The sequence below is a fragment of the Anomaloglossus baeobatrachus genome, chromosome 12, assembly GCF_048569485.1.
Source record: "Anomaloglossus baeobatrachus isolate aAnoBae1 chromosome 12, aAnoBae1.hap1, whole genome shotgun sequence".
NCBI classification, from domain to species: domain Eukaryota; kingdom Metazoa; phylum Chordata; class Amphibia; order Anura; family Aromobatidae; genus Anomaloglossus; species Anomaloglossus baeobatrachus.
Genome location: NC_134364.1, coordinates 98,777,739 through 98,798,050, shown reverse-complemented (window position 1 = coordinate 98,798,050; position 20,312 = coordinate 98,777,739). Strand labels below are relative to the sequence as shown.

At 45.2% G+C, this 20,312-nt stretch overlaps 1 protein-coding gene across 1 annotated transcript in view; it reads right to left on the bottom strand.

Moving 5' to 3' along the window:
- CRABP2 (cellular retinoic acid binding protein 2) overlaps positions 1-20,041 on the bottom strand; it is a 55,189-nt gene extending 35,148 nt beyond the window's left edge. Inside the window, exon 1 of the mRNA XM_075330720.1 lies at positions 19,715-20,041. Coding sequence (XP_075186835.1) covers positions 19,715-19,784 — 70 coding nt within the window. The 5' untranslated portion in view covers positions 19,785-20,041. The remainder of the gene's footprint in view (positions 1-19,714) is intronic.
- Positions 20,042-20,312: the final 271 nt, after the last annotated feature.

Below are 20,312 nucleotides of genomic sequence, written 5' to 3'. Positions count from 1 at the left end.
AGGAGGAGAAGCCTGTAGTCTGTATCTAGAGGGGGAGAAGCATGCAGTCTGTATCTAGAGGAGGAGAAGTCTGCAGTCTGTATCTAGAGGAGGAGAAGCCTGCAGTCTGTATCTAGAGGGGGAGAAGCCTGCAGCCTGTATCTAGAAGAGAAGCTTGCAGTCTGTATCTAGAAGGGGAGAAGGCTGCAGTCTGTATCTAGAGGGGGAGAAGGCTGCAGTCTGTATCTAGAGGGGGAGAAGGCTGCAGTCTGTATCTAGAGAGGGAGAAGGCTGCAGTCTGTGTCTAGAGGGGGAGAAGCCTGCAGTCTGTATCTAGAGGGGGGGAAGGATGCAGTCTGTATCTAGAGGGGGAGAAGGCTGCAGTCTGCATATATATAGAGGGGAGAAGCCTGCAGTCTTTATCTAGAGGGGGAGCAGCCTGCAGTCTGTATCTAGAGGAGGAGAAGGCTGCAGTCTGTATATAGAGGGTAGAAGCCTGCAATCTGCATATATAAAGGGGAGAAGCCTGTAGTCTGTATCTAGAGGGGGAGAAGTCTGCAGTCTGTATCTAGAGGGGGAGAAGCCTGCAGTCTGTATCTAATGGGGGAGAAGCCTGCAGTCTGTATCTAGAGGAGGAGAAGGCTGCAGTCTGTATCTAGAGGAGGAGAAGGCTGCAGTCTGTATATAGAGGGTAGAAGCCTGCAGTCTGTATATAGAGGGTAGAAGCCTGCAATCTGCATATATAAAGGGAAGAAGCCTGCAGTCTGTATCTAGAGGGGGAGAAGTCTGCAGTCTGTATCTAGAGGGGGAGAAGCCTGCAGTCTGTATCTAGAGGGGGAGAAGCCTGCAGTCTGTATCTAGAGGGGAAGAAGTCTGCAGTCTGTATCTAGAGGGGGAGAAGGCTGCAGTCTGTATCTAGAGGGGGAGAAGGCTGCAGTCTGTATCTAGAGGGGGAGAAGGCTGCAGTCTGTATCTAGAGGAGGAGAAGCCTGCAGTCTGTATCTAGAGGGGGAGAAGCCTGCAGTCTGTATCTAGAGGGGGAGAAGGCTGCAGTCTGTATCTAGAGGGGGAGAAGGCTGCAGTCTGTATCTAGAGGAGGAGAAGGCTGCAGTCTGTATCTAGAGGGGGAGCAGCCTGCAGTCTGTATCTAGAGGAGGAGAAGGCTGCAGTCTGTATATAGAGGGTAGAAGCCTGCAATCTGCATATATAAAGGGGAGAAGCCTGTAGTCTGTATCTAGAGGGGGAGAAGTCTGCAGTCTGTATCTAGAGGGGGAGAAGCCTGCAGTCTGTATCTAATGGGGGAGAAGCCTGCAGTCTGTATCTAGAGGGGGAGAAGTCTGCAGTCTGTATCTAGAGGGGGAGAAGCCTGCAGTCTGTATCTAGAGGGGGAGAAGCCTGCAGTCTGTATCTAGAGGGGAAGAAGTCTGCAGTCTGTATCTAGAGGGGGAGAAGGCTGCAGTCTGTATCTAGAGGGGGAGAAGGCTGCAGTCTGTATCTAGAGGAGGAGAAGCCTGCAGTCTGTATCTAGAGGGGGAGAAGCCTGCAGTCTATATCTAGAGGGGGAGAAGGCTGCAGTCTGTATCTAGAGGGGGAGAAGGCTGCAGTCTGTATCTAGAGGAGGAGAAGCCTGCAGTCTGTATCTAGAGGGGGAGAAGCCTGCAGTCTGTATCTAGAGGGGGGGAAGGCTGCAGTCTGTATCTAGAGGGGGAGAAGGCTGCAGTCTGTATCTAGAGGGGGAGAAGGCTGCAGTCTGTGTCTAGAGGGGGAGACGCCTGCAGTCTGTATCTAGAGGGGGGGAAGGATGCAGTCTGTATCTAGAGGGGGAGAAGGCTGCAGTCTGCATATATATAGAGGGGAGAAGCCTGCAGTCTTTATCTAGAAGGGGAGAAGCCTGGATTCTGTATCTAGAGGGGGAGAAGTCTGCAGTCTGTATCTAGAGGGGGAGAAGCCTGCAGTCTGTATCTAATGGGGGAGAAGCCTGCAGTCTGTATCTAGAGGGGGAGAAGTCTGCAGTCTGTATCTAGAGGGGGAGAAGCCTGCAGTCTGTATCTAGAGGGGGAGAAGACTGCAGTCTGTATCTAGAGGGGGAGAAGTCTGCAGTCTGTATCTAGAGGGGGAGAAGGCTGCAGTCTGTATCTAGAGGGGGAGAAGGCTGCAGTCTGTATCTAGAGGAGGAGAAGCCTGCAGTCTGTATCTAGAGGGGGAGAAGCCTGCAGTCTGTATCTAGAGGGGGAGAAGTCTGCAGTCTGTATCTAGAGGGGGAAAAGGCTGCAGTCTGTATCTAGAGGGGGAGAAGGCTGCAGTCTGCATATATATATATAGAGGGGAGAAGCCTGCAGTCTTTATCTAGAGGGGGAGAAGCCTGGAGTCTGTATCTAGAGGAGGAGAAGCCTGCAGTCTGTATCTAGAGGGGGAGAAGCCTGCAGTCTGCATATATAGAGGGGAGAAGCCTGTAGTCTGTATCTAGAGGGGAAGAAGCCTGCAGTCTGTATCTAGAGGGGGTGAAGGCTGAAGTCTGTATCTAGAGGGGGGGAAGCCTGCAGTCTGTATCTAGAGGAGGAGAAATCTGCAGTCTGTATCTAGAGGGGGAGAAGTCTGCAGTCTGTATCTAGAGGGGGAGAAGCCTGCAGTCTGTATCTAGAGGGGGAGAATCCTGCAGTCTGTATCTAGAGAGGGAGAAGCCTGCAGTCTGTATCTAGAGGGGGAGAAGCCTGCAGTCTGTATCTAGAGGGGGTGAAGGCTGAAGTCTGTATCTAGAGGGGGAGAAGTCTGCAGTCTGTATCTAGAGGAGGAGAAGTCTGCAGTCTGTATCTAGAGGGAGAGAAGGCTGCAGTCTGTATCTAGAGGGGGAGAAGGCTGCAGTCTGTATCTAGAGGGGGAGAAGTCTGCAGTCTGTATCTAGAGGACGAGAAGTCTGCAGTCTGTATCTAGAGGAGGAGAAGTCTGCAGTCTGTATCTAGAGGGGGAGAAGGCTGCAGTCTGTATCTAGAGGGGGAGAAGGCTGCAGTCTGTATCTAGAGGGGGAGAAGTCTGCAGTCTGTATCTAGAGGGGGAGAAGTCTGCAGTCTGTATCTAGAGGGGGAGAAGCCTGCAGTCTGTATCTAGAGAGGGAGAAGCGTGCAGTCTGTATCTAGAGGGGGAGAAGGCTGCAGTCTGTATCTAGAGGAGGAGAAGTCTGCAGTCTGTATCTAGAGGGGGAGAAGCCTGCAGTCTGTATCTAGAGGGGGAGAAGGCTGCAGTCTGTATCTAGAGGGGGAGAAGTCTGCAGTCTGTATCTAGAGGAGGAGAAGTCTGCAGTCTGTATCTAGAGGAGAAGTCTGCAGTCTGTATCTAGAGGGGGAGAAGGCTGCAGTCTGTATCTAGAGGGGGAGAAGGCTGCAGTCTGTATCTAGAGGGGGAGAAGGCTGCAGTCTGTATCTAGAGGGGGAGAAGGCTGCAGTCTGTATCTAGAGGGGGAGAAGGCTGCAGTCTGTATCTAGAGAGGGAGAAGGCTGCAGTCTGTATCTAGAGGGGGAGAAGCCTGCAGTCTGTATCTATAGGGGGTGAAGGATGCAGTCTGTATCTAGAGGGGGAGAAGGCTGCAGTCTGTATCTAGAGGGGGAGAAGCCTGGATTCTGTATCTAGAGGGGGAGAAGGCTGCAGTCTGTATCTAGAGGAGGAGAAGTCTGCAATCTGTATCTAGAGGGGGAGAAGTCTGCAGTCTGTATCTAGAGGGGGAGAAACCTGCAGTCTGTATCTAGAGGGGGAGAAGTCTGCAGTCTGTATCTAGAGGGGGAGAAGTCTGCAGTCTGTATCTAGAGGGGGAGAAGGCTGCAGTCTGTATCTAGAGGCGGAGAAGGCTGCAGTCTGTATCTAGAGGAGGAGAAGCCTGCAGTCTGTATCTAGAGGGGGAGAAGCCTGCAGTCTGTATCTAGAGGGGGAGAAGGCTGCTGTCTGTATCTAGAGGGGGAGAAGGCTGCAGTCTGTATCTAGAGGGGGAAAAGGCTGCAATCTGTATCTAGAGGGGGAGAAGGCTGCAGTCTGCATATATATATATATATATATATATATATATATATATATATATATATATATATATATATATATATATATATATATATATATATATAGGGGAGAAGCCTGCAGTCTTTATCTAGAGGGGGAGAAGGCTGCAGTCTGTATCTAGAGGGGGAGAAGCCTGCAGTCTGTATCTAGAGAAGGAGAAGCCTGCAGTCTGTATCAAGAGGGGGAGAAGCCTGCAGTCTGCATATATAGAGGGGAGAAGCCTGTAGTCTGTATCTAGAGGGGGAGAAGCCTGCAGTCTGTATCTAGAGGGGGTGAAGGCTGAAGTCTGTATCTAGAGGGGGGAAGCCTGCAGTCTGTATCTAGAGGAGGAGAAATCTGCAGTCTGTATCTAGAGGGGGAGAAGTCTGCAGTCTGTATCTAGAGGGGGAGAAGCCTGCAGTCTGTATCTAGAGGGGGAGAAGCCTGCAGTCTGTATCTAGAGGGGGAGAAGCCTGCAGTCTGTATCTAGAGAGGGAGAAGCCTGCAGTCTGTATCTAGAGGGGGAGAAGGCTGCAGTCTGTATCTAGAGGAGGAGAAGTCTGCAGTCTGTATCTAGAGGAGGAGAAGCCTGCAGTCTGTATCTAGAGAAGAAGTCTTCAGTCTGTATCTAGAGGGGGAGAAGCCTGCAGTCTGTATCTAAAGGAGGAGAAGCCTGTAGTCTGTATCTAGAGGGGGAGAAGCCTGCAGTCTGTATCTAGAGGAGGAGAAGTCTGCAGTCTGTATCTAGAGGAGGAGAAGCCTGCAGTCTGAATCTAGAGGGGGAGAAGCCTGCAGTCTGTATCTAGAGGGGGAGAAGCCTGCAGTCTGTATCTAGAGGGGGAGAAGCCTGCAGTCTGTATCTAGAGGAGGAGAAGCCTGCAGTCTGTATCTAGAGGGGGAGAAGCCTGCAGTCTGCATATATAGAGGGGAGAAGCCTGTAGTCTGTATCTATAGGGGGAGAAGCCTGCAGTCTGTATCTAGAGGGGGAGAAGGCTGCAGTCTTTATCTAGAGGGGGAGAAGGCTGCAGTCTGTATCTAGAAGGGGAGAAGGCTGCAGTCTGTATCTAGAGGGGGAGAAGCCTGCAGTCTGTATCTAGAGGGGGAGAAGCCTGCAGTCTGTGACTAGAGGGGGAGAAGGCTGCAGTCTGATTCTAGAGGAGAAGTCTGCAGTCTGTATCTAGAGGGGGAGAAGGCTGCAGTCTGATTCTAGAGGAGAAGTCTGCAGTCTGTATCTAGAGAGGGAGAAGGCTGCAGTCTGTATCTAGAGGGGGAGAAGGCTGCAGTCTGTATCTAGAAGGGGAGAAGGCTGCAGTCTGTATCTAGAGGGGGAGAAGTCTGCAGTCTGTATCTAGAGGGGGAGAAGCCTGCAGTCTGTATCTAGAGGGGGAGAAGCCTGCAGTCTGTGACTAGAGGGGGAGAAGGCTGCAGTCTGATTCTAGAGGAGAAGTCTGCAGTCTGTATCTAGAGGGGGAGAAGGCTGCAGTCTGATTCTAGAGGAGAAGTCTGCAGTCTGTATCTAGAGAGGGAGAAGGCTGCAGTCTGTATCTAGAGGGGGAGAAGGCTGCAGTCTGTATCTAGAGGGGGAGAAGCCTGCAGTCTGTATCTAGAGGGGGAGAAGCCTGCAGTCTGTATCTAGAGGGGGAGAAGCCTGCAGTCTGCATATATAGAGGGGAGAAGCCTGTAGTCTGTATCTAGAGGGGGAGAAGCCAGCAGTCTGTATCTAGAGGGGGAGAAGTCTGCAGTCTGTATCTAGAGTAGGAGAAGTCTGCAGTCTGTATCTAGAGGGGGATAAGCCGGCAGTCTGTATCTAGAGGGGGGAAGCCTGCAGTCTGTATCTAGAGGGGGAGAAGCCTGCAGTCTGTATCTAGAGGTGGAGAAGCCGGCAGTCTGTATCTAGAGGGGGAGAAGGCTGCAGTCTGTATCTAGAGGAGAAGTCTGCAGTCTGTATCTAGAGAGGGATAATCCGGCAGTCTGTATCTAGAGGGGGAGAAGCCTGCAGTCTGTATCTAGAGGAGGAGAAGGCTGCAGTCTGTTTCTAGAGGGTAGAAGCCTGCAGTCTTCATATATAGAGGAGAAGAAGCCTGGAGTCTGTATCTAGAGGGGGAGAAGGCTGCAGTCTGTATCTAGAGGGGGAGAAGGCTGCAGTCTGCATATATATAGAGGGGAGAAGCCTGCAGTCTTTATCTAGAGGGGGAGAAGCCTGGAATCTGTATCTAGAGGAGGAGAAGTCTGCAATCTGTATCTAGAGGGGGAGAAGCCTGCAGTCTGTATCTAGAGGGGGTGAAGGCTGAAGTCTGTATCTAGAGGGGGAGAAGCCTGCAGTCTGTATCTAGAGGAGGAGAAGTCTGCAGTCTGTATCTAGAGGGGGAGAAGTCTGCAGTCTGTATCTAGAGGGGGATAAGCCGTCAGTCTGTATCAAGAGGGGGAGAAGCCGGCAGTCTGTATCTAGAGGGGGAGAAGGCTGCAGTCTGTATCTAGAGAGGGATAAGCCGGCAGTCTGTATCTAGAGGGGGAGAAGTCTGCAGTCTGTATCTAGAGAGGGATAAGCCGGCAGTCTGTATTTAGAGGGGGAGAAGCCTGCAGTCTGTATCTAGAGGAGGAGAAGGCTGCAGTCTGTATATAGAGGGTAGAAGCCTGCAATCTGCATATATAGAGGGGAGAAGCCTGTAGTCTGTATCTAGAGGGGGAAAAGCCTGCAGTCTGCATATATAGAGGGGAGAAGCCTGCAGTCTGTATCTAGAGGGGGAGAAGCCTGCAGTCTGTATCTAGAGGGGGAGAAGCCTGCAGTCTGTATCTAGAGGGGGAGAAGCCTGCAGTCTGCATATATAGAGGGGAGAAGCCTGTAGTCTGTATCTAGAGGGGGAGAAGCCTGCAGTCTGTATCTAGAGGGGGAGAAGTCTGCAGTCTGTATCTAGAGGAGAAGTCTGCAGTCTGTATCTAGAGGGGGATAAGCCGGCAGTCTGTATCTAGAGGGGGAGAAGCCTGCAGTCTGTATCTAGAGGGGGAGAAGCCGGCAGTCTGTATCTAGAGGGGGAGAAGGCTGCAGTCTGTATCTAGAGGAGAAGTCTGCAGTCTGTATCTAGAGAGGGATAAGCCGGCAGTCTGTATCTAGAGGGGGAGAAGCCTGCAGTCTGTATCTAGAGGGGGAGAAACATGCAGTCTGTATCTAGAGGGGGAGAAGCCTGCAGTCTGTATCTAGAGGGGGAGAAGCCTGCAGTCTGTATCTAGAGGGGGAGAAGCCTGCAGTCTGCATATATAGAGGGGAGAAGCCTGTAGTCTGTATATAGAGGGGGAGAAGCCTGCAGTCTGTATCTAGAGGGGGAGAAGTCTGCAGTCTGTATCTAGAGGAGGAGAAGTCTGCAGTCTGTATCTAGAGGGGGATAAGCCGGCAGTCTGTATCTAGAGGGGGAGAAGCCTGCATTCTGTATCTAGAGGAGGAGAAGGCTGCAGTCTGTATATAGAGGGTAGAAGCCTGCAGTCTTCATATATAGAGGGTAAGACGCCTGCAGTCTGTATCTTTACAGTGAGAGAAGCCTGCATTCTGTGTTTATAGAGGATGAGAAGCATGCATTGTGTATATACAGAGGGAAAATAGACTGGAGTCTGTATATATAGAGGGAAAGAAGCCTGTAAATATGAAGGGGAAGAAGCCTGGAGTCTGTATATATAGAGGGGAAGTAGCCTGAAGTCTGTATATAATAGTGGGGGAGAAGCATGTAGTCTTTAAAATTCAAGGGGAGAAGCCTGTAGTCTGTATCTAGAGGGGGAGAAGCCTGCAGTCTGTATCTAGAGGGGGAGAAGTCTGCAGTCTGTATCTAGAGGAGGAGAAGTCTGCAGTCTGTATCTAGAGGGGGATAAGCCGGCAGTCTGTATCTAGAGGGGGAGAAGTCTGCAGTCTGTATCTAGAGAGGGAGAAGCCGGCAGTCTGTATTTAGAGGGGGAGAAGCCTGCAGTCTGTATCTAGAGGAGGAGAAGGCTGCAGTCTGTATATAGAGGGTAGAAGCCTGCAATCTGCATATATAGAGGGGAGAAGCCTGTAGTCTGTATCTAGAGGGGGAGAAGCCTGCAGTCTGTATCTAGAGGGGGAGAAGTCTGCAGTCTGTATCTAGAGGAGGAGAAGTCTGCAGTCTGTATCTAGAGGGGGATAAGCCGGCAGTCTGTATCTAGAGGGGGAGAAGCCTGCAGTCTGTATCTAGAGGGGGAGAAGCCTGCAGTCTGTATCTAGAGGGGGAGAAGCCGGCAGTCTGTATCTAGAGGGGGAGAAGGCTGCAGTCTGTATCTAGAGGAGAAGTCTGCAGTCTGTATCTAGAGAGGGATAAGCCGGCAGTCTGTATCTAGAGGGGGAGAAGCCTGCAGTCTGTATCTAGAGGGGGAGAAACATGCAGTCTGTATCTAGAGGGGGAGAAGCCTGCAGTCTGTATCTAGAGGGGGAGAAGCCTGCAGTCTGTATCTAGAGGGGGAGAAGCCTGCAGTCTGCATATATAGAGGGGAGAAGCCTGTAGTCTGTATATAGAGGGGGAGAAGCCTGCAGTCTGTATCTAGAGGGGGAGAAGTCTGCAGTCTGTATCTAGAGGAGGAGAAGTCTGCAGTCTGTATCTAGAGGGGGATAAGCCGGCAGTCTGTATCTAGAGGGGGAGAAGCCTGCATTCTGTATCTAGAGGAGGAGAAGGCTGCAGTCTGTATATAGAGGGTAGAAGCCTGCAGTCTTCATATATAGAGGGTAAGACGCCTGCAGTCTGTATCTTTACAGTGAGAGAAGCCTGCATTCTGTGTTTATAGAGGATGAGAAGCATGCATTGTGTATATACAGAGGGAAAATAGACTGGAGTCTGTATATATAGAGGTGAAGTAGCCCGGAGTCTGTATATATAGAGGGAAAGAAGCCTGTAAATATGAAGGGGAAGAAGCCTGGAGTCTGTATATATAGAGGGGAAGTAGCCTGAAGTCTGTATATAATAGTGGGGGAGAAGCATGTAGTCTTTAAAATTCAAGGGGAGAAGCCTGTAGTCTGTATCTAGAGGGGGAGAAGCCTGCAGTCTGTATCTAGAGGGGGAGAAGTCTGCAGTCTGTATCTAGAGGAGGAGAAGTCTGCAGTCTGTATCTAGAGGGGGATAAGCCGGCAGTCTGTATCTAGAGGGGGAGAAGCCTGCAGTCTGTATCTAGAGGGGGAGATGCCTGCAGTCTGTATCTAGAGGGGGAGAAGCCTGCAGTCTGTATCTAGAGGGGGAGAAGCCGGCAGTCTGTATCTAGAGGGGGAGAAGGCTGCAGTCTGTATCTAGAGGAGAAGTCTGCAGTCTGTTTCTAGAGAGGGATAAGCCGGCAGTCTGTATCTAGAGGGGGAGAAGCCTGTAGTCTGTATCTAGAGGAGGAGAAGCCTGTAGTCTGTATCTAGAGGGGGAGAAGCATGCAGTCTGTATCTAGAGGAGAAGAAGTCTGCAGTCTGTATCTAGAGGGGGAGACGTCTGCAGTCTGTATCTAGAGGAGGAGAAGCCTGCAGTCTGTATCTAGAGGAGGAGAAGCCTGCAGTCTGTATCTAGAGGAGGAGAAGCCTGCAGTCTGTATCTAGAGGGGGAGAAGCCTGCAGTCTGCATATATAGAGAGGAGAAGCCTGTAGTCTGTATCTAGAGGGGGAGAAGCCTGCAGTCTGTATCTAGGAGGGGAGAAGTCTGCAGTCTGCATCTAGAGGAGGAGAAGTCTGCAGTCTGTATCTAGAGGGGGATAAGCCGACAGTCTGTATCTAGAGGGGGAGAAGCCTGCAGTCTGTATCTAGAGGGGGAGAAGCCTGCAGTCTGTATCTAGAGGGGGAGAAGCCTGCAGTCTGTATCTAGAGGTGGAGAAGCTGGCAGTCTGTATCTAGAGGGGAAGAAGGCTGCAGTCTGTATCTAGAGGAGAAGTCTGCAGTCTGTATCTAGAAAGGGATAAGCCGGCAGTCTGTATCTAGAGGGGGAGAAGCCTGCAGTCTGTATCTAGAGGAGGAGAAGGCTGCAGTCTGTTTCTAGAGGGTAGAAGCCTGCAGTCTTCATATATAGAGGGTAAGACGCCTGCAGTCTGTATCTAGAGGGGGAGAAGGCTGCAGTCTGTATCTAGAGGGGGAGAAGGCTGCAGTCTGCATATATATAGAGGGGAGAAGCCTGCAGTCTTTATCTAGAGGGGAAGAAGCCTGGAGTCTGTATCTAGAGGGGGAGAAGGCTGCAGTCTTTATCTAGAGAGGGATAAGCCGGCAGTCTGTATCTAGAGAGGGAGAAGCCTGCATTCTGTATCTAGAGGAGGAGAACGCTGCAGTCTGTATATAGAGGGTAGAAGCCTGCAGTCTTCATATATAGAGGGTAAGACGCCTGCAGTCTGTATCTTTACAGTGAGAGAAGCCTGCATTCTGTGTTTATAGAGGATGAGAAGCATGCATTGTGTATATACTGAGGGAAAATAGACTGGAGTCTGTATATATAGAGGTGAAGTAGCCCGGAGTCTGTATATAAAGAGGGAAAGAAGCCTGTAAATATGGAGGGGAAGAAGCCTGGAGTCTGTATATATAGAGGGGAAGTAGCCTGAAGTCTGTATATAATAGTGGGGGAGAAGCATGTAGTCTTTAAAATTCAAGGGGGAGAAGCCTGCAGTCTGTATATATAAAGGATGTGTAGTCTGTATGGATGAAAAGCCTGCAGTCTGTAAAAATCGAGGGGAAGGAGAAGTCTGCAGTCTGTGTATATAGAGGATGAAATGCCTGTAGAATGAGAAGAGTGTTGTCTGTACATACAGTGTGTCCACCCATATCCTGTCCATTAACTTGAGAACGGCGGCAGCTATAGGCATAGAAGTGGTGTCTAGGTATAGTAAAGTAGCCATGCGCTATGCAATGAAACCACCTATAGCACCACCTGGTGGAAAACAACGGAGTTAGCATTTTTATCTCGAAAACGCAACGAGATAGAAAAAAAAAAGTGAATTACAAAGTTGTAGGGCATCATCAATTCAATACGAATCGACACCTTGCATACAGAAATGCTATGATTAGAACGTGTAAAACTCACAAGGCTGCGGACGTGAAGCGATACCTCATGGAGACCTTCCTATAAGTCATTGGGTATGGTGGCTGCATGGAGTGGCCTCCACACTCACCTGACCTGACCTCACCTCATTGGACTTCTGTCTGTGAGGTCACATCAAACAGCAGGTGTATGCGACCCCTCCACTAACATTGCAGGACCTACGACGACGTATCACAGATGCTTGTGCAAACGTGTCACCTACCATATTGCACAACATGCAGCAAGATACAGTATGCTGTGCAGAGTCCAGATGTGCATTGCAGCTGACGGGGGACACTTTGAGCATCAAAGTTAAATGAGCGCCATATGCGTGACCAGCATTCAATGTTTTGGGGGGTCATGAGTTTCATATCATCATAGCATTTCTGTATGCAAGGTGTCGATTCGTATTGAATTGATGATGCCCTGAAACTTTGTAATTCACTTTTTTCTCTATCTCGTTCCGTTTTCGAGATAAAAATGCTATCTCCGTTGTTTTCCACCAGGTGGCGCTATAGGTGGTTTCATTGCATAGCGCATGGCTACTTTACTATACCTAGACACCACTTCTATGCCTATAGCTGCCGCCGTTCTCAAGTTAATGGCGGTGGATAGGATATGGGTGGACACACTGTATATAGAGGGGGAGAACCATGCAGTCTGTGTATATAGAGAATAAGAAGCATGCAGTCTGTATACAGTCATATGAAAACGTTTGGGCACCACTATTAATGTTAAACTTTTTTCTTTATAACAATTTGGGTTTTTGCAACAGCTATTTCAGTTTCATATATCTAATAACTGATGGACTGAGTAATATTTCTGGATTGAAATGAGGTTTATTGTACTAACAGAAAATGTGCAATCCGCATTTAAACAAAATTTGACCGTTGCAAAAGTATGGGCACCTCAACATAAAAGTGACATTAATATTTTGTAGATCCTCCTTTTGCGAATATCACAGCCTCTAGTCGCTTCCTGTAGCTTTTAATGAGTTCCTGGATCCTGGATGAAGGTAGATTTGACCATTCCTGTTTACAAAACAATTCCAGTTCAGTTAAGTTTGATGGTCGCCGAGCATGGACAGCCGCTTCACATCATCCCACAGATTTTCAATGATATTCAGGTCTGGGGACTGGGATGGCCATTCCAGAACATTATTATTATTATTTTTATTATTTATTATTATAGCGCCATTTATTCCATGGCGCTTTACAAGTGAAAGAGGGTATACATACAACAATCATTATCAGTACAAAACAGACTGGTATAGGAGGAGAGAGGACCCTGCCCGCGGGGGCTCACATTGTTATTGTTCCTCTGCATGAATGCCTGAGTAGATTTGGAGCGGTGTTTTGGATCATTGTCTTGCTGAAATATCCATCCCCTGCGTAACTTCAACTTCGTCACTGATTCTTGCACATTATTGTCAAGAATCTGCTGATACTGAGTTGAATCCATGCAACCCTCAACTTTAACAAGATTCCCGATGCCGGCATTGGCCACACAGCCCAAAGCATGATGGAACCTCCACCAAATTTTACTGTGGGTAGCAAGTGCTTTTCTTGGAATGTTTTTTTGCCTCCATGCATAACGCCTTTTTGTATGACCAAACAACTCAATCTTTGTTTCATCAGTCCACAGGACCTTCTTCCAAAATGTAACTGGCTTGTCCCAATGTGCTTTTGCATACCTCAGGCGACTCTGTTTGTGGCGTGCTTGCAGAAACGGCTTCTTTCGCATCACTCTCCCATACAGCTTCTCCTTGTGCAACGTGCGCTGTATTGTTGACCGATGCACATTGACACCATCTACAGCAAGATGATGCTGCAGGTCTTTGGAGGTGGTCTGTGGATTGTCCTTGACTGTTCTCACCATTCTTCTTCTCTGCCTTTCTGATATTTTTCTTGGCCTGCCACTTCTGGGCTTAACAAGAACTGTACCTGTGTTCTTCCATTTCCTTACTATGTTCCTCACAGTGGAAACTGACAGTTTAAATCTCTGAGACAACTTTTTGTACCTTCCCCTGAACAACTATGTTGAATAATCTTTGTTTTCAGATCATTTGAGAGTTGTTTTGAGGAGCCCATGATGCCACTCTTCATAGGAGATTCAAATAGGAGAACAACTTGCAAGTGGCCACCTTAAATACCTTTTCTCATGATTGGATACACCTGCCTATGAAGTTCAAAGCTCAATGAGGTTACAAAACCAATTTAGTGCTTCAGTAAGTCAGTAAAAAGTAGTTAGGAGTGTTCAAATCAAGAAATTGATAAGGGTGCCCATACTTTTGCACCGGTCAAATTTTGTTTAAATGCGGATTGTACATTTTCTGTTAGTACAATAAACCTCATTTCAATCCAGAAATATTACTCAGTCCATCAGTTATTAGATATATGAAACTGAAATAGCAAAAACCCAAATTGTTATAAAGAAAAAAGGTTAACATTAATAGGGGTGCCCAAACTTTTTCATATCACTGTATATAGAGGGTGAGAAGCCTATAGTCTATATTTATATAGAGGGGGAAAGTCTGTAGTCGGTATACATAGATGGGAAGATATATATACCGTAGAGTCTGTGTATACATTCGGGAAGAAGCCTGCATTCTATGTATATATAGAGGGGGAGAAGCCTGCAGTCTGTGTATATAGAGGGGGAGAAGCCTGCAGTCTATGTATATAGAGGGGGGCAGAATCCTGCAGTCTGCATATAAAGAGGGGAAGAAGCCTGCAGTCTGTATATAGAGGGGGAGAAGCCTGCAGTCTGTATATAGAGGGGGAGAAGCCTGGAGTCTGTATATAGAGGGGGAGAAGCCTGGAGTCTGTATATTAGGAGGGAAGAAGCCTGGAGTCTGTATATATACAAAGGGGAAGAAGCCTGGAGTCTGTATATAGTGGGGGAGAAACCTGGAGTCTCTATATATCAATATATACAAAGGGGGAAGAAGCCTAGAGTCAGTATATACAGTATATAGAGGGGAAGAAGCCTGGAGTCTGTATATATAGAGGGGAAGAAGCCTGCAGTCTGTATATAGAGGGGAAGAAGTCTGGAGACTGTATATATAGAGGGGAAGAAGCCTGGAGTCTGTATATATAGAGGGGAAGTAGCCTGGAGTCTGTATATATAGAGGGGAAGAAGCCTGCAGTCTGTATATAGAGGGGGAGAAGCCTGGAGTCTGTATATTAGGAGGGGAGAAGCCTGGAGTCTGTATATTAGGAGGGGAGAAGCATGGAGTCTGTATATTAGGAGGGCAGAAGCCTGGAGTCTGTATATTAGTAGGGAAGAAGCCTGGAGTCTGTATATTAGGAGGGAAGAAGCCTGGAGTCTGTATATTAGGAGGGAAGAAGCCTGGAGTCTGTATATTAGGAGGGGAGAAGCCTAGAGTCTGTATATTAGGAGGGGAGAAGCCTGGAGTCTGTATATTAGGAGGGAAGAAGCCTGGAGTCTGTATATTAGGAGGGAAGAAGCCTGGAGTCTGTATATTAGGAGGGAAGAAGCCTGGAGTCTGTATATTAGGAGGGAAGAAGCCTAGAGTCTGTATATTAGGAGGGAAGAAGCCTGGAGTCTGTATATTAGGAGGGTAGAAGCCTGGAGTCTGTATATTAGGAGGGAGAAGCCTGGAGTCTGTATATTAGGAGGGGAGAAGCCTGGAGTCTGTATATTAGGAGGGCAGAAGCCTGGAGTCTGTATATTGGGAGGGGAGAAGCCTGGAGTCTGTATATTAGGAGGGGAGAAGCCTGGAGTTTGTATATTAGAAGGGCAGAAGCCTGGAGTCTGTATATTAGGAGGGCAGAAGCGTGGAGTCTGTATATTAGGAGGGGAGAAGCCTGGAGTCTGTATATTAGGAGGGAGAAGCCTGGAGTTTGTATATTAGAAGGGCAGAAGCCTGGAGTCTGTATATTAGGAGAGCAGAAGCCTGGAGCCTGTATATTGGGAGGGCAGAAGCCTGGAGTCTGTATATTAGGAGGGGAGAAGCCTGGAGTCTGTATATTAGGAGGGGATAAGCCTGGAGTCTGTATATTAGGAGAGAGAAGCCTGGAGTCTGTATATTAGGAGCGCAGAAGCCTGGAGTCTGTATATTAGGAGGGGAGAAGCCTGGATCTGTATATTAGGAGGGGAGAAGCCTTGAATCTGTAAATTAGGAGGGGAGAAGCCTGGAGTCTGTATATTAGGAGGGGATAAGCCTGGAGTCTGTATATTAGGAGGGAGAAGCCTGGAGTCTGTATATTAGGAGGGGAGAAGCCTGGAGTCTGTATATTAGGAGAGAGAAGCCTGGAGTCTGTATATTAGGAGGGCAAAAGCCTGGAGTCTGTATATTAGGAGGGGATAAGCCTGGAGTCTGTATATTAGGAGGGGAGAAGCCTGGATCTGTATATTAGGAGGGGAGAAGCCTGGAGTCTGTATATTAGGAGGAGAGAAGCCTGGAGTCTGTATATTAGGAGGGGATAAGCCTGGGGTCTGTATATTAGGAGGGGAGAAGCCTGGAGTCTGTATATTAGGGGAGAAGCCTGGAGTCTGTATATTAGGAGGGAGAAGCCTGGAGTCTGTATATTAGGAGGGGATAAGCCTGGAGTCTGTATTTTAGAAGGGGAGAAGCCTGGAGTCTGTATATTAGGAGGGGATAAGCCTGGAGTCTGTATATTAGAAGGGGAGAAGCCTGCTGTTTGCATATAAGATGGGAGTTATGTATCTCACAACAGTTTGTATAAAAGGAAAAACAAGCCTCATTTATGTATGGGAAGAAGCCTGCTGTCTGTCTATAAGAAGGGGCGGATATTTCCCATATCTTTATATATGAGGTGGTGACAAGTCTGCTATACGTCTGTAACAAATGGGTGAGAAATTTATGTTGAGTATGTAAAGAAGGAGTGAATGTTTTCAGAACAAATACAGGGAAAGTGTGAATTTATTCTTGACTGTGTATTAGGACAAGGTGCACTATATGTATCACATCAAGTGTATATTATCTGTGTATAGGGTACAGTTCTCTTCTCCTCCATGAATATTATGTATCTGTCCAATAGATATATATGAGATAGGACATAGTCAACCCTATATATTAGAATAGGATAAGCAATATACCCAATACCTGTGTATTAAGACATGACATGAAAAAATAATTTGCAATACATTAATAATGATATAAAATGAGATCATTTTCCCAATATCAAGATAATAATAATAATAATAATTTTATTCATTTATATAGCGCTGTTAATTCCACAGCGCTTTACATACATTGGTGTATGTGACATTCTCATCTTCAATATCTGTGTATTAAGACGAAATATAACATATTGATGCATTTTATCTGTGTATAAGGTAAAGAGAAACCTGCCCCAATCATAGAGATGATAAAAGACAGAATTCCTAACATGAACCCCCAATTGTCTGTGTATTAGGATCTTCCCTATTAACCCCTTATGTCTGTGTATTAGGTTGATAATGACATAACACATTACATGAAGCCCCATGTGTCTGTGTATTAGGATCTTCCCTATTAACCCCTTATGTCTGTGCATTAGGTTGATAATGACATAGCACATTACATGAAGCACAAGGTGTCTGTGTATTAGGATTATATTTTAGATCCTAATATCTCTACACATTAAACTGATATGAAATAGAATTGTTTTGCCAGTTGCCTGTGTATAAGAAGCAGAATCAATCTATTAACCCTTAATATCGATATGTTAGAAACACATCTTATCTATCAACCCTTTATAGCTATTGATTAGGATAATCTCTCACCAATTATCCCTCTACACTTATATATTAGGATCATATTTCATCTATTAATCCTTTGAATTCGATATATTAGATATATAGCTCATCTATTAACCCCTTAAATATAAGCCTAATATATAAAGAGTTAATAGATGAGACAAGTATCTAATATAGAAAGAGTTAAGAGATTAAATTTGAGCCTAATATATAAATAGAATCGATTAACCCTTTACATTTATATACTACGGTAGATACAAGTCTCTTCTATTAACCCCTCATATCTATATATTAGGATAAGCTCTCTTCTATTAACCCTTTACATAAATACATTAGGCACATCTCATCTATTAACCCTTTATATTTATCTGTTAGGCATGTGTCTCATATTAACCCTTTACATACATACATTAGGAACATCTAATCTGTTAACCCTTTATATTTATCTGTTAGGCACATTGTCTCATCTATTAACCCTTTACATTCATACATTATGAACATCTCATCTATTAACCCTTTACATAGATACATTAGGCACATCTCATCTATTAACCCTTTATATTTATCTATTAGGCACATCTCATATTAACAAATTACATACATTAGGAACATCTCATCTATTAACCCTTTATACTTATCTGTTATGCACATGTCTCATGTATTAACCCTTTACATTCATACATTAGGAACATCTCATCTATTAACCCTTTACATTTATCTGTTAGGCACATGTCTCATCTATTAACCCTTTACATTAGGCACATCTCATCTGTTAACCCTTTATATTTATCTGTTAGGCATATGGATCATCTATTAACCATTTACCCACATATATTAGGTACATCTCATTTATTAACCCTTTAAATTTATTTGTTAGGCACCTGTCTCACCTATTACCCCTTTACATTTATATATTAGATATATATCATCTATTAACCCTTCAGATGGATATTTTAGGATCATATCTCATCTATTAACCCTTTACATTTTTATACTAGGATTATATCTCATCAGTTATCCCTTCATATCCAGATATTAGGATCATACTTCATCTATTAAACCCCAGGTATCTGTGTATTACATTTAGATTGCATTCATTAACCCATGATAGCTATTAACCTTTTATATATGTGCATATTAGGATCAAGGTTCATCTACTGACCCCCGATATATGTGTTATGATCAAATATATCAGTTTATTATGGTAAAACAAGACAATTCATTAAATTAACCCCCAATTGCACGTGTAAGAGAATGACATGTCATGTATTAACCCCTGATGTCTGTAAGTTACAATTAGATATTAAATATTATTTTAATATATTGACATGATAAAAAAATAATTCTTTGCATGAATTCCCAATGTACCTGTCTATTAGGAGAAACTGATATCTGTGCATTAAGCACATGCCACCTATTAACCCTTTATAATAATTTGTATTACAATAATATCTTATCTATTAACCCCCAACATATCTATGTATTAACCAAAATATCAGACCAGATTGCTATAATTAACCCCTGATAATTGTGTATTAGGCTCATTTCTCATCTATTAACCCCTCATATCTATATATTAGACACACACATCACATCTGTTAACCCTTTATATTTCTGTATTGGCTCATATGTCACTTATTAACCCTTCATAGCAGGCACATATTTCACGAATTAAAACTACTAATGAATTATAATTACATCTCTTAAATCTTTATATTTAGATATTAGGATCATATTTAATCCATTAACCCTTTATATCAAATTAGACATGTCTCAGCTATTAACCCTTAACTTTGCACATTAGGCACATATCTAATCTAATAGCTCTTCATATCTATATATTAGGGTCATGTCTCATCTAACCCCTTACATCTAAACAGTACAATAGCATATATTAACCCTTTATATTTACATCTTAGGATAATATTCAAATCTTTTAACCCTTTATATTTATATTAGGCATGTCTCACCTATTAACCCTTTACATTTATATATCAGGCACATATCTCATCTATTAACCCTTCATATTGATATATTACAGTCATGTCTCATTTGTTAACCCCTTATATCTATGTAATAGAATCACATATAATCTATTAGGTATCTATATAGTAGTCACATATATCATTTATTAACCCTTCATATCTATATATTAGGCATATATCTATTAAACGTTCATATCTAGATATTAGTCATATATCTCATTTATTAACCCTTCATATCCAAATATTAGGAAAATATCTCATATATTAGCTTTTCATATCTATATATTAGACATATCTCATTTATTAACCCTTCACATCTAGATATTTGGCACATGGCTCATCTATTATCCTTTCATATCTATATAGTATACATATCTCATTTATGAACCCTTCACATATAGATATTAGGCACATAGCTCATTGATGAATCCTTCATATCTGTATATTAGGCACATGTCTAATCTTTTAACCATTCACACCTATAGATAAGGGACATATCAAACCAATTAACCCTTCATATTTAGATATTAGGATCACATCTCATCTATTAATGCAAGGTATCTGTGTATTAGGATCAGTTAGCACTTATTAATTACCCCCCATATCTATGAATTCTTTAAATATGTATGCGATGATTAAATCTCATCTACTAACCTTCTGATATATTACGATCAGATATCATTTATTAACCCTTCATATCTGTGTATCACATCTGATTGCAATTATTGACCCAATATCTGTGTATTCGGCTAACGTGTCATCTATTATCCCTTTGGACACATGTTAGGATAAGTTCCTTCCTATTAACCTCTGATATCTGCAAAGTAGGATATGACAATTATAATCCACCGATCTTATACCAAACCCCAATAAATCAGTCCCATTCACCCATTCATCACCCCTGTATACCTATACTGTCCCATCCGCCAGATCTCAGCATTGCCATCCCCCATGCCCCCATCCATTCTCACTCACCCAAAGCTTTCAACATCTCCTCGAAATTCTCAGAATGTTTCATTTTCCAGTTTCCTGAGAAGTTGGGCATCTTTGAGGCTTTCGCTCAGAATTTGGAAGGCAAAAACCACGAAAAATAGAGGAGGATAAGTTAAATTCCCGTTCTCCTGTGCAGAGGAGGTTGCTTCAATGCAGTAGCAAGTTCAGCCTAGTACAGAGCTGTCATGGGCTGGCCGCCTGGGGGCAAATCCTGGTTCTGGTCTCCACACTGAGAGCAGCCTGCCAATGTGTGCAGGTTGGACTAACTGCACCCTACAGTGTAGACTGTGACTATATATACCTCCCCTCCCTCTCACCCTCATATGTGTGATGCTAAATACTCAGCCTCCTGCTGCCACCTCTCCCTCCACCGCCTCTACTCTACCGGGGAGGGGCAGTCACACAAGGCAAAGGAAAAGCTCCAACAACTCCACCTGTGCCATTATCATACCAAACATCACAGACCCCACACTACACATGGAGGACAGGTAGAGAGTGACAGACCCCACACTACACATGGAGGACACGTAGAGAGTGACAGACCCCACACTACACATGGAGGACAGGTAGAGAGTGACAG